Source organism: Bactrocera latifrons, unplaced genomic scaffold, assembly GCF_001853355.1.
Source record: "Bactrocera latifrons isolate USDA-ARS-PBARC rearing strain unplaced genomic scaffold, ASM185335v1 scaffold_74, whole genome shotgun sequence".
Taxonomy (NCBI): domain Eukaryota; kingdom Metazoa; phylum Arthropoda; class Insecta; order Diptera; family Tephritidae; genus Bactrocera; species Bactrocera latifrons.
In genome coordinates, this window is record NW_017537423.1 from 139,778 (window position 1) to 153,400 (window position 13,623).

Here is a 13,623-nt window from a genome sequence, read left to right on the forward strand (position 1 = left end):
AAAGTAATTAATACCATTAATTACAAATTAATTAATATCATTAATTCAAATAAAAGGTAAAATAAAAAAAAAAATATTGAAAAAATTAGGCAAAATTCAATTAACTAACAACAACAACGAAATAAAATTGGAAAAACCTACAAAAATATAATGTACATATACATACATACATACATATGTACATATATTTAAAAGAGAAGATTTCCGCTGTGGTGACTAAAGTGGCACAATGCCAAATTTTTTTTTGTTGTACAATTTGGTTCAAAAAATTATACTTTTTCCCAACCCACTACAACAACCTGTAGACAGCGGTGTGGTTAGTGACAACAAACATATTTTCCAACATGGATATACATACATATATAATTTTATAACATTAATCATTTGTAAAAATTATTTGAAAAAATTTTTAATTTTTTAAATGTGTTAAATCAATTAATTGTTCAATACTTTAATAATTATTTTAACATTTGTTTCGCATCTATTTGACTATTTTCAACACACGCCTTTTCTCCCTCCCCACAGGTATCTCGCCTCGTCATCCTACACGAGGAAGCCGAAGATGGCAACGCCATGCCCGATCTCAGTAGACCCGTGCAGGTGGTATCGGTTGCTGTGGCGAATCTAGTCAAAGTCGGACGCGAGACTATAAACAGTTCGGACGATAAGATCTTGAAGCAGGAGATGCCGGCATCATTGCAGCGCGTCGAGACTGCCTCGCAGTTACTGGAGGAGGCTTCCGATATGTTACGAGCCGATCCCTATTCGGGACCAGCGCGTAAAAAACTGATTGAGGGAAGTCGCGGTATACTGCAAGGCACCTCCTCGCTGCTGCTCTGCTTCGACGAGTCCGAGGTACGTAAGATCGTGCAAGAATGCAAGCGGGTGCTCGACTATTTGGCCATTGCCGAAGTGATAAATACCATGGAAGATTTGGTGCAATTTCTTAAGGACCTATCACCGTGTCTGAGCAAGGTCTCGCGCGAGGTTGGCGCACGTGAGAAGGAGCTGACACATCAGGTGCACAGCGAGATTTTGGTGCGTTGTTTGGAGCAAGTGAAAATACTAGCGCCCATACTCATCTGCAGCATGAAAGTCTACATACACATTGTCGAGCAGCAGGGCAAGGGCACAGAGGAGGCGGCCGAGAATCGCAACTACTTAGCATCGCGCATGAGCGATGAAATACAAGAAATCATACGTGTGCTTCAGCTCACCACCTACGACGAGGATACCAGCGAGCTTGACAATCTAACGGTGCTTAAAAAGCTCAGCAATGCCATCAATAATAAGTCTGAGTTGGCCAACGATTGGCTATCGAATCCTTATGCACTCAAAGGCGGTGTTGGCGAAAAAGCGTTACGACAGATAATCGATAATGCGAACGAAATCTCAGAGCGCTGCTTGCCGCAAGACGCCTACCCTATCAGACGTTTGGCGGACGAGATTGGCGCTATGACAAACAGCCTGTGCGAACTGCGTCAAGACGGCAAGGGCACCTCGCCGCAGGCCGAATCCTTGGCGCGCGCAATACGCGGCAAACTGGGCGATTTGCAATCACTTGTGCGCAACGCCGTCGTGGGCGTTGACAAGGCGGGCTTACAACAGACCGCACACACAATACAAGGACGCTTAGAACAGGCGGTTAAGTGGCTACAACATCCCGAGATCAACGACGGCGGTTTGGGTGAGCGCGCCGTTAATCTCATTGTGGAGGAAGGACGTAAAGTTGCCGAAGGTTGTCCGGGTCATCAGAAGGCGGAAATCATGCAACTCTGCGATGAGGTCGAACGTCTTAAGCGCCAAGCTGCGGGCAATACACCCGCCGCTAAGGAGGCTGCCAAGCAGCTAACACACAAATTGCATGAGTTGAAGGCCGCCGTGCAGAATGCATTGGTTAATCGTATTGTGCAAGATTTCATGGACGTCAGTACGCCACTAAAGCAGTTCACCGAAGCGGTTATGTTGCCCGAAGGCACGCCCGGCCGTGAGCAAAACTTCAACCAGAAGTCGAACAATCTGCAAGCGTTTAGCGATCGCGCATCGAAGACGTCCCGCATGGTGGCGGCTGGCGGCGCTTGCGGTAATAAGAAAATCGCCGAAATATTGCTTTCCTCGGCCACGCAAGTGGACTCAATGACACCGCAACTCGTGAATGCGGGCCGCATACGCATGAACTACCCCGCCAGCAAGGCAGCCGATGAGCACTTGCAGAACTTGAAACAACAATACGCGGACACCGTGTTGCGCATGCGCACGCTCTGCGACCAGGCCACAGACCCCAGCGAATTTATTAAAACCTCTGAGGAGCACATGCAAATGTACGCGAAATTGTGCGAGGATGCAATCGTGGCTAAGCAGCCGCAAAAGATGGTGGACAACACATCGAATATAGCGCGCTTAATCAATCGCGTGCTGCTCGTCGCCAAGCAGGAGGCGGACAACTCAGAGGATCCGGTGTTCACGCAAAATCTGAACGCAGCCGCAAACAGGCTGGAGAGCTCGCTACCCGCGATGGTAGGCGATGCGAAACGCGTGGCCACCAATATCAATGATCCAGCCGCAGCGCACGCATGGAAGTCATCATTCCAAAGGGTGAGTAATGTAGAAAAGTGTAACAAAATATGCAAATAAATGAATGTGACGTCTATTTTACAGTTGCTTGGCGATGTGCGCGAAGTGCGTTCAGCCATTGCGCCATCACCGCCACCACTGCCTACAACACTGCCACCACCGATACCAGAGCTCAGCGCACTGCATATCTCCAATCAAAATGGTACGTATATATGTAGTATGCTTAAACGCGTTTCGGTGCGCTATTAATTTCCATTTTCTTACACAACAGCCGAACGCGCGCCACCACGTCCACCATTGCCGCGCGAAGGTCTAGTGCCCGCACGCCCACCACCGCCAGAGACCGACGATGAGGACGAGGGTGTTTTCCGCACAATGCCACATGCCAATCAGCCGATTTTGGTATGCACTTATATACGCTGGCGCCGAGCTTGAACTAATCTACTAACCACATTATTTTACAGATCGCCGCGCGCGGCCTGCACCAAGAAGTACGTCAATGGTCGTCAAAGGACAACGAGATCATTGCCGCAGCGAAGCGTATGGCCATACTGATGGCACGTCTTAGTGAGCTGGTGCTCTCCGATTCGCGTGGCAGCAAGCGTGAGTTGATCGCCACGGCTAAAAAGATCGCCGAAGCGTCCGAGGATGTGACAAGACTGGCGAAGGAGCTTGCACGCCAGTGCACAGACCGACGTATACGTACCAATCTGCTGCAAGTCTGTGAGCGCATACCAACCATTGGCACACAGTTGAAGATTTTGTCGACAGTCAAGGCGACCATGTTGGGCGCTCAGGGTTCAGATGAGGATCGTGAGGCGACGGAGATGTTGGTGGGCAATGCACAAAATCTGATGCAGAGTGTAAGTGTTGCGCAAGTTAAATGTATTGTTTTCGATCATTTATGTTATTTTTTGTGAACTTTTGCAGGTCAAGGAGACAGTGCGCGCTGCTGAGGGCGCTAGCATAAAAATCCGCTCGGATCAAACCAGCAATCGCCTACAATGGGTGCGACGTCAGCCGTGGTATCAATATTAGATGGATTTTGACGTGCCAGCGGATTTATTTGTATGCCTTTAAGTGCCCCATACTTTTTAACATCGATCAAATATCGCCAATTTTTAAATGTATTAGTTTTAAAAGTAATAATTTATAAATATAACCATTTTTTAATTTACCAAAATTACAACGAACAAATTTGCTTTAACATTAGTATTTTACTTGCGATTTGTTGCCTATGCTTTTGGTGTTCTAACCGTTTGCAAAAAATTTAATTAAGAAAATAATGACAAATTAATTTCTACTAAATTAAATATATATAAAAAAATAAATAAAAATAAATAAAAAAAAAATAAAAATAAAAAAAATAAAAAATAAAATAAAAATTTTTTTTTAAATACAAAAAACAAAAAATACATACAAAATACATTTTTATCAATTTTCGCTTCACTTCGTATGTAGTAGTATTCTCAAAAATATTCTCAAAACCTGCCCTGGCGGCAACAGTTGCGTGTGGTATCCAAGAAAGTTTTTTACACAGTACACTTTCAAAAACTAATCGAAAATAAATTTGAACGTAAACTTCAAATTGACAAATATTTACATATACATATACAATGTATGTTTCAACTATTTTTGTTTTTGCTTTGTACACAAAATATTTGAATTTTAACCGCATATTCCAATTTATTGAGCTAATTCGTTATTATATTTTGTTTGGGTTGTCAAATTTCACGCTTCGACGCACAGCATGCATTCGTAATGCAATATACATACATACATATATGTTTGAACATGCTCGTGCACGTTTGCATATTCGTGCATGTATGTATGTACATTGGTATAAAACTGCATGCCACAAGTCAAAACGCAATTTTCCACCAATATTCATGACGTTACAATAACAATAACAAAATAATAATAGTCAAGAAATATTTGTACAACATTTTGAACAAGGCGCATTAGCAAAAACATGACCTGTCGGAAAGGTGCAACACAAAATTGAAGAATATGAAATCCTTCGACGTACATCGTGTACATATGTTTGGTATAAATAGTATTTAAATTAAAAAAGCCGTTAAATTTGCTGACTATTGAATCAGCCCTAAAAGTATGCTAAACCGAAATTATTTTGAATCTACTCACACGCAAACCATTCACAATTATTTGACTATTAGTTTGGCTGACACTGTATATAAAATGTCATTTGCTTTGACGTTTATTTAAATGACAGCTAACGAAATTCACGCACTTTTTTATTTTTTATAATTATTTGCTTTTGAATGTGAGGGTTTTTTAAAACAAATATACACAACTAACGCCGACCAACGCATTTGGTGGCTTTAGTGAATTACTGTATTGAATTTAATAGTAAATGTAAAGCAAACTGTAATTTCCGCGTGAAAATTGCGATGCACACTTCAATATACACAGGCTGCTTTATCTTATCTAGCCAAACACATGCATTTTCTTATATTTGCATATACGGATCCACCTGTAAACGCAATAAAAGTTAGGCGATCTTGAATAAGACATGTAGGTATGTAGGGTACAATAACATTCTAAGGAAAATAATTGTACCATACATACATACATAGATGACTGCCGCTCAGTTGTTTATTTTTGAATTTTCCAGCCAGACTTGGGTAACGGGCTTACGATAAACTAACCAACCAAGGGCGGTCGTTACGAGTACACCGCGAAATAGTTCAGCAAACATAAAATTCATATACATATATATATATTTTTAAATGCATGCATTAACTTTCGTTCTTATTCACCTAAGGCAGTTTTAATCATTTTATTATACAACTGGATGAATTTAATTCTAGTTAAATAGTAATATTTTGTTGTTTCTTTGGACTATTAAACAAATTAAATATTTTGCTCCACTGTTTCTTAGTATTTTTATATTTTTTTTCAGCCTTTTGTGGCCATTTCGGTTTACCCATTGTATTTAATTAAATTATAAACAATGCATTTACCTTAAATAACTGCACATAGGTTCGTTTTCTTTTTCCGCAACAACAACAGGAACTACTAGTTGCACTAAAGTTTTTAACTTATTCTTTTTAATTCAGTAAATTCACATTTGCCTTAATGCGCCGTTTAAACAACATTTTTCGCCTCACGCGGTATACGATGTGATATTACATTCGGCGGCATATAGCCTGTTTCGCCCAAATGGTGGATGCTAACATTACCAGATGGTCTAATAGTTAGCCATGTAATCGAACCATGGTTAATATTGATGCGTAACCATGCTTCCGGTGGCAGTTGCAATGCTCTGCATACGAAATAACGTATAACATTAGCGTGACCAATGATCAACGTATGGGAATCATGCTCTTGATCGGGAGCGGCACGATGGAAATATCGTCTGAAAGCCGCTTCAATGCGTGCGCCGTCTTGGAAGAAATGCTGCTGAAAATAAATGAACAATACGGAGCAAATTCTATATTATTAAAAAAGTATATGTTATATTTTACTATGTGAAACTCACAAATTTTTCGGGGCGCCAATGTGAGATAGGCGGTTGTGGTGCTATGGGTGCACCTTCACGTAAGTAAGGGCAGTGTCTCACTTTTTCAGGGTCATACTCAATTTCCTTAAGTATCATCTCTGAAGTTTCTTGTGCCCTAGTCATGGTCGACACGATAATCTTATCCCACTTAATGCCAAGCTCATGCAAACGTTGCCCTGTATATTTTGCTTGTAATTTACCCAATTCGGTAAGGTGATGGTCTTTGTCGTGTTTGCCATCATCCAAGTATTGACCATGTCGTATAAGCACAATATGGCGTGTCGCTTTCACACGCATTTTCTCCAATTCGTTATTGTAACGATTCTCCTCTTGTGGCGAATCATTTTTAACCGGTCGCACACAACTTTTGGGCTCGCGAAAGTCCCAATTGGTGTCCCAGAGTGCACCTTCGGTAACCGGCGTACTGTAGACGGGCAAGGAATTCTGCACTAGGTTCTCAGGTTCGCGCAAACGTTGGTAATAGTAAGCCGATAAACCTGCGCCTGTACCAACGACAATACTGCTTATAATACGTAAATTCTTCAACGTAGCCATAATTTCACGCTTTCAGAGTAAATTGTTGAAATGAAATAACTGTGGGCACCAGAAGAATTTGCAAATTAATGAACTGACAGCGCGGAAAAAACGTAAACAACGCGCTAGTTCTGTAACATTTAATATCGATAGCAGGTGTATCGATAACCGAAAGGCAAACGAGTAGTAAGAAAAGAATCAAGAAATTTCGGTTAGGTATGAATTAAATTAAAAAGACAGATATTGATATTTTCTATACTGTTTATAAAGACACAATTTACATTAATTATTAAAAATACAAATTATTTTATTTTCACAAAGTATTTGACTTCAATCCTTTTTACACCAATTTTATCGTGTTGGCTAAAACCAAAAAATAAACTACGCGCTTTCGTCTCCGGATCCCTCTTCCTGTGAAGTCGGGCGAACGAACGCAAACCCTCCATTTAATCCTGCGGAGGCGATCTGCAGACGCTGTTCTTTCTTTTGTTTCTTTAACTTTCTCAACGCACTATCGGTAGTCTTCTTGCGTTTTTTCTTCTGTTCCTCTACCACACTATTCTCACTTCCTTCCGCTCTATCTTGCACTTCCTTTTCACTCTGTCCATTCGCTTCTTCGGCATTATCTTCAACATGCTTTCCATTAAGCTTTTGCTTCTCCTTATTCTGCACTACGGGAAACTTATATGCCACGCAATAGCGTTGCAGTAGCGCCGTTGAGTCCGCGCGCATACCTTGCACCGCTTGTCCAATTGAAACATCGGACAACGCCGATTTCAGTTGCAGCCTTTGATGTGTCTTCTGCGCCTGCAGCAGCAGTTGTAACAGCACACTGTACTCTTTTGGCGATACTTCAACGCTGGTGTTGGCAGCTAGTGTTTTAATATGAGTACCGAGCACGTTTTCAATCTCTCCCAACCGCTGTTTGGTGCTGGACACGTCCAAGCGCTGCAAATCAAGATTTTTATAGAGTACAACGAGTATCTCATATATCTGTATGCGGCGGAAAGCGCGTGTTTTCATATTGAGCCCGTCGTGCGTTAGCATCCCAGCCAAGTTCCATACGCCGGTCCAGCGCAGGCGAAAGATATCAGATAACAAAGTGATATTCACGCTGGGATTTCGCGACTGTAGAAACTCTTGGATATACTCTTGGCATAGCGTCAACACTTTTTTACACTCGGCGCTCTTTTCCGACGCAATTTTGTTTGCATTATTCATTAGGAATATAATGCATTTGTTGCGCATTTTGTTCATCGCCTCAAAAGCGGTTGCTGGTGATTTTTGCTCCACAATTAGACGTATAAATGCGACCAACTCATCCTCCTGCACATCAGCTGTGTCGCATTTCAATGTTGTCAGCTTTTGTAACACTTTTTCCACTTTTGTTTGCAATGGCTTTAGCTCATCCCCCACACAATATGGCAACATATTATATAAGGCCAACATAATTTCGATGGCGATCAGCAATGGTGGTTGCTGTTGTAAATATGTTTCAAGTAGATCGAGTACGCGTATGCGAAAATGCATCACTGTAGTGATCTTAACGCGGTAACTCTTCGATTTCTTCGCAGCTGAACTGCCGCTACCCGTCTTGCGCATGGCTTTAAAAGCTTCGGCTAACGCTTCGTCCAATTTACGACCCTGCTCTTCACTCATGTCATTCAAATCGATCGAAGCCATATCATCGTCATCATCTGCTGCGGTAGGCATGCCACCATGCTCCATTAGCGCTTGTGAGACGGCATTGCGAAGTTTATCGGCTGAAGTAGCTTCTTCGTCCTCGTCATCGTCAGCGTCATCATCATCATCATCTTCGTCATCATCATCTTCATCATCGTCGCCATCATTGTCTTCATCAGCATCACTATCGGAAGCAGCATCACTGCCTGCTTTGCCATTTGTAAGCTTAGTCGTATTTTCTTCATCGGCGCTGTCTTCTTCATTATCTTCATCATCGTCACTCACTTCGCCGTGCGCACTTAATGGATTATATCCATCCTTCATGTCTAGTACTGCTAAAATTTGGTGCACGGCTGTCAGATTTAGACTGTCACATAAGTGAGGGAATAAGGCATTCACAATATTACGCAGCGCTATTGCATTCTGTGAGAGTAGATGAAGAAATAGATCCACGACAACCTCAATCCACTCGGGCTCCTCGCTCTGAAATTAAAAAATTAATTGAAAATAACGGTTAAGCTAGTATAAATATAACGATAATTCTAATTTTGTACAAGTCTCACCTCGCCATCAGCTGTTTTGACGTCTCCTTTAGCCGTTTGCTTGCTCTTGTGTTTCTCCTTTATGCGCTGCATGCACTTGAGCAAGTCCTCTATGGCCGGTCCAGCCATTTCCGGTTCGCGAAACAGCTGCAAGCCCATATTTAGTAGTAATATTTGGAAAACCAGTTCCAATTTATCACTGTCAGCTGTCGTCTTATGCGGCTTCAACTTCTCCTTTTTCTTACCGCTCGTCTCAGTAACGCTTACGGCTGCGTGCATTTGTCGCCAATATTTCAATAAGGACTCATCATACTGTTTGATGCGAAAACTTTTTGAGGCGTTCTTTTGCTCAACGCGTTCATTGCAGTATTGCATCAATTTCAAGAGCAGCTGCTTTTCCTGGTTCAAGTCGAGCAAACGACTCTGTATACTGGTATAGAACATATTTTTACATTGTTCGCCAAAATCATTGCTGAAAGCGGAGGCCGCTTCCTTCTTGCATATGATAGCTGAATCTGTAACATGGAAGATGCCACAGGTGAGCAGAAAACGTAATTGCTGTTCGCGCCAATCGTATTCCTGACGCACGGCTTTGTGTGCTAGCAAATGCTGTAGCATGAAACCAGCGTTCATACGTTCGAAATTGAGCCATGTTTCGCTTGCATTATCGGCATTCTTCGCTTTGGTGCCGAGAAAGATATCTCTATAAAGTAAATTCAATTGCTTTACGCCCGTTGAGCCTAAAGCGTTTATTAATTGATGCACAACGCGAGTGCTCGTATACTTCTCAATGCCAAAAAAGCCAGGCGGTAGTATAAGACGACGTATTACGGCTACCAATTGCTCGTCGTCGGCAAGCTTTGTGCAACAACCCACCAAAGCTTCGAAGAAGTCGTCGTAGAAAGCTTTTAGAGTTTCATCTTTCTTTTGCTTTTGATTTTTAAGACCTTCAACTAACAGGCGCATGAAATTCGGACTCAATAGATCTGCAACAACCACTTGCTTTTTCGCCAGATCTTGCGTTTGTTGCCAACTATTAAATACGTCAGTCACTATTTTCAGTGTAATCAACTCGCGTAGTTTATTGCTTGTTTCCAGGCCCGCATCAACGTGTTCGGTCCAGAAGTTTTTAAGATTCTTGCTGGTAGCCAAGCAAGCGCCGAAAAGTTCAAAAGCTGGATGTGTTAATTGTTGCATGTTATTGTGCTCCCAAAATAGTCGATACAAGTGCGCATAACTATCAGCATTTAGCAGATCGGCGCTGCCGAAGTGTGCTTTTAAAAATTTGGCATTTACGATGTTTGGAAATTTGCGCTGCACGGCAATGAGACAGTGTACGGTTTGCAGTGTTTGTTTCGGCCAAGAGCGTTGCAACTCAATTTGCAACAGCGGCCACACTACGGCATTGAATTCTTTTGCTGAAATCTTTTCTATTAACTCTATAAGTAGTGCATAAGCTAGCGACGCATGATAACTGCGTTGTTTTGTCGACTGCAGTAATGTGTTTATGATACGTTCCAAATGCTCATTATTCTGCAAGTTGTCCAAACGGCCAGATTGTTGCAAAGCACCGCAAACTAGTATTTTACCAACAACAGCATCTGCGTCGTCCTGCAGCAGCAACAATTATACATTAATTACTATTAATTTATCTATAACACTAATATTTACTTACCTTGTTGGCGACAGTGGCTCCCACACTCAGCTCTTTTTGCATTGTGCTAAATATATTTTCCAACGTGATTTCATGTTCGTCGAATGCTTTTAGCAAAGCAACCAGTCCTGTGTAAAATCCAGCACGCGACGTATTTGTTGCAGCGCCACAGCCACGCACTAAACGTTTCAGTGTGTAGGTCAGTTCTTTTTGTCGCTATAAAAGATAGGTTCGTTAAAAGCGCGCTTGTTCAACTCAATAACAAATACAAACCTTCTCGGCTTCTTTGGTTTTGCTTAGTTGTTGCAGCAATTGTAACGCAGCTTTCATACGTTTGTCTTCCTCCTCATTTGTTAACTCTTTAAAATGTTGGAATATGGATTTATTGACTGCGTTGGCTGCTTTCTCTACCGTCTGTTGTTCTGCTACAGTCGTTTCTGCCGAGCCATTTGTAACACCGTTGGACACCATTTTTGCTTTCTTTAATACCTTCGTAGCTGGCTTTTCTACTTCAGCACCATCATCGGCAGGAAGATCTCGCTTCAATGCTTTTTTAGCTGATTTAACTTTCATTTCCTTCAAATTTATTTAATGCTGGAGTTATTTTTACTAGAAAACAATCTACGGTCTACAAGCACATGTGAGGAAATGATTGCCAGACTTGCGCAAAGAACAAAAATTATTTAAAAATTAACATATCACAGTTTGGCAGGCACTCATTTTTTTAAACAAGTTTTAGTAGCACTATTGTAGCTGACATTTGTAGTTTACTGTGTTTTCCTTGCTTAGCACTTTTCAGGGATTGTGCATAAAAATTAAGAAAATACATTAAAAAACAAATCTGAGTGGAAAGTAAGGTGTGCTACTTCTTTTGAGTGCTACAACAATGAAGAAAGTATTGATGGTAGCGGAGAAACCGTCCTTGGCGGCATCGCTTGCATCTATTCTCTCCAATGGGCGCAGCACGTCAAAAAAAGGTGTGTAACCATCCTCACTTTCCTATAACTAATATAAAAAAATGTGCTTAATATTCGTCTTTACAGCATCAAATAACTCTTGTTCAACTCATGAATGGGTTGGTCCATTCCGTGATGAGCGCAGCGTGCTCTTTCGAATGACGTCAGTTTGTGGTCACGTCATGACACTAGATTTTGTGGGCAAATACAACTCTTGGGATCGTGTAGACCCAGCAGAACTATTTGGCTGCCCAACCGAAAAGAAGGAAGCCAATCCCAAACAACATATGCGCACATTTTTGGCATCAGAGGCGCGAGGCTGCGAATATTTAGTGCTCTGGCTCGATTGTGATAAAGAGGGCGAAAATATTTGCTATGAAGTGATGGATGCTGTGTCGCGTGTTATTCCAAATGTATTCAGCCGCAATGTTACATATCGTGCGCACTTTTCTGCCATTACCGATAAGGATATAAAAGGTGCTATGGAGTCACTTGGTTATCCGAATGAAAATGAGTCGAAGTCAGTCGATGCACGACAAGAGCTCGACTTGCGAATCGGCTGTGCATTTACACGCTTTCAAACGAAATTTTTTCAAGGACGCTATGGTGATTTGGATTCTTCCTTGATATCCTACGGACCATGTCAAACACCCACGTTAGGTTTTTGCGTGAAACGGCATGACGATATACAAACGTTTAAACCGGAGAGTTTTTGGTACCTTCAATTACTGGCGGGGCAACCCGAAATTACGTTAGAATGGGCGCGTGGACGCGTATTTAAAAAAGAAATTGCTATAATGTTAATGCAACGTGTAAAGGAACAAAAGGAAGCACTGTAAGCTCTAAAGAATTAATTCTTAAAAGGTGATTTATGTTATGTATTGCCTACTTTTAGGGTGGAGAGCGTAACTTCCAAAGAGCAATTCAAGGGTCGCCCGCAGGCTTTAAACACAGTAGAGTTGATGCGTATTTGCAGTTCAGGTCTGGGTATCGGCCCTTTTCAAGCTATGCAAATTGCAGAGCGTTTATATACTCAAGGTTATATAAGTTATCCGCGTACAGAAACCAATCAGTATCCAGCGAATTTCGATTTGCAGTGAGTAAACAAAAAATGTTGCCTATCAACAACAATCAAGCTTATTTTATACAAATTTAGTGCCGTTCTACGTGTATTGCAACCCTCCAGCGAATTTGGCGAGGAAGCGCGTGGCATATTAAGCGACTTCAATGCGCCACGTAAAGGCAAAGACGCCGGTGACCATCCGCCCATCACGCCTATGAAACTAGCGAATCGCAGTGACTTTGATAAAGACACTTGGCGCGTATACGATTTTATTTGTCGTCATTTCCTCGGTACAGTGTCACGTGATTTGAAGTATCGCACTACCACCGCTAAACTGCGTGTCGGCTTGGAGACATTTTCGTGCACCGCTAACGTATTACTTGATCCGGGTTTCACCAAAGTAATGACCTGGCAGGCTTTCGGCCGTGACGAGGCTATACCACCCTTTGTGGAAGGTGAAAAAGTGACTATAAACGATGTACGCTTGGCGGAATCTCAAACTGGACCACCGGACTACCTCACCGAAGCCGAATTGATCACGTTGATGGAAGAACATGGCATTGGCACAGATGCCTCCATACCGGTGCATATCAACAACATTTCACAACGTAATTACGTGCGCATCGAGACCGGACGCAAGCTGATACCAACAACGCTGGGAATCGTGCTGGTGCATGGCTATCAGAAGGTATTTCGTTTTTGGCAATTTCAAATTTTTCGTTTCAAAACATATAATTTCTGCAGATTGATGCGGAGCTGGTCTTGCCCACCATGCGTTCTGAGGTCGAGCGCATGCTGAATCTTATAGCCAAAGGCTCGGCAGATTTTCACGCTGTGCTGCGACATGCCATCAAAATATTCCGACTGAAGTTTTGCTTCTTCGTCAAAAACATCGCCAGTATGGATAGCTTGTTTGAGGTCTCTTTCTCCCCATTAGCCGAAACGGGCAAGGCGCACTCGCGTTGCGGCAAGTGTCGACGATACATGAAATATATACAAGTAAAGCAAATTTTCACGTACACATATATGTTTCTTACTTATTGCCTATTTGTTTATTTTAATTTATGTTTTTTTTTACTTATTTTTATTTTTAT

At 42.0% G+C, this 13,623-nt stretch overlaps 4 protein-coding genes across 6 annotated transcripts in view; 2 read left to right on the forward strand and 2 right to left on the reverse strand.

Moving 5' to 3' along the window:
* The window catches only part of LOC108976269 (vinculin), a 21,317-nt gene extending 17,639 nt beyond the window's left edge, over positions 1 to 3,678 (forward strand). For both annotated transcript variants that reach the window (XM_018945244.1, XM_018945243.1), the window contains exons 3-7: positions 526 to 2,595; positions 2,659 to 2,776; positions 2,846 to 2,976; positions 3,039 to 3,437; positions 3,505 to 3,678. In XM_018945244.1, the coding sequence (XP_018800789.1) occupies positions 526 to 2,595; positions 2,659 to 2,776; positions 2,846 to 2,976; positions 3,039 to 3,437; positions 3,505 to 3,612 (2,826 nt within the window). In that variant the 3' untranslated portion in view covers positions 3,613 to 3,678. The remainder of the gene's footprint in view (positions 1 to 525; positions 2,596 to 2,658; positions 2,777 to 2,845; positions 2,977 to 3,038; positions 3,438 to 3,504) is intronic.
* Positions 3,679 to 5,297: 1,619 nt separating this feature from the next.
* Positions 5,298 to 6,738, reverse strand: LOC108976270 (serine/threonine-protein phosphatase Pgam5, mitochondrial). Of its 2 annotated transcripts, none has more exons than XM_018945246.1 (2): positions 6,077 to 6,738; positions 5,298 to 5,994 (listed from the first exon to the last, which is right to left on the reverse strand). In XM_018945246.1, the coding sequence occupies exons 1-2, from the start codon at positions 6,650 to 6,652 to the stop codon at positions 5,683 to 5,685; spliced, it is 888 nt and encodes a 295-aa protein (XP_018800791.1). In that variant the 5' UTR covers positions 6,653 to 6,738; the 3' UTR covers positions 5,298 to 5,682. The 2 variants fall into 2 exon arrangements, with proteins under 2 accessions (XP_018800791.1, XP_018800790.1); XM_018945245.1 differs by having other exon boundaries at positions 5,298 to 5,997.
* Positions 6,739 to 6,874: 136 nt separating this feature from the next.
* LOC108976267 (DNA polymerase V) lies at positions 6,875 to 11,153 on the reverse strand. The gene is made up of 4 exons (XM_018945241.1): positions 10,784 to 11,153; positions 10,532 to 10,726; positions 8,878 to 10,467; positions 6,875 to 8,797 (listed from the first exon to the last, which is right to left on the reverse strand). The coding sequence occupies exons 1-4, from the start codon at positions 11,081 to 11,083 to the stop codon at positions 7,013 to 7,015; spliced, it is 3,870 nt and encodes a 1,289-aa protein (XP_018800786.1). The 5' UTR covers positions 11,084 to 11,153; the 3' UTR covers positions 6,875 to 7,012.
* A 137-nt stretch (positions 11,154 to 11,290) lies between these two features.
* The window catches only part of LOC108976268 (DNA topoisomerase 3-beta), a 3,546-nt gene continuing 1,213 nt past the window's right edge, over positions 11,291 to 13,623 (forward strand). The window contains exons 1-5 of the mRNA XM_018945242.1: positions 11,291 to 11,487; positions 11,554 to 12,301; positions 12,362 to 12,562; positions 12,623 to 13,217; positions 13,274 to 13,528. Coding sequence (XP_018800787.1) covers positions 11,397 to 11,487; positions 11,554 to 12,301; positions 12,362 to 12,562; positions 12,623 to 13,217; positions 13,274 to 13,528 — 1,890 coding nt within the window. The 5' untranslated portion in view covers positions 11,291 to 11,396. The remainder of the gene's footprint in view (positions 11,488 to 11,553; positions 12,302 to 12,361; positions 12,563 to 12,622; positions 13,218 to 13,273; positions 13,529 to 13,623) is intronic.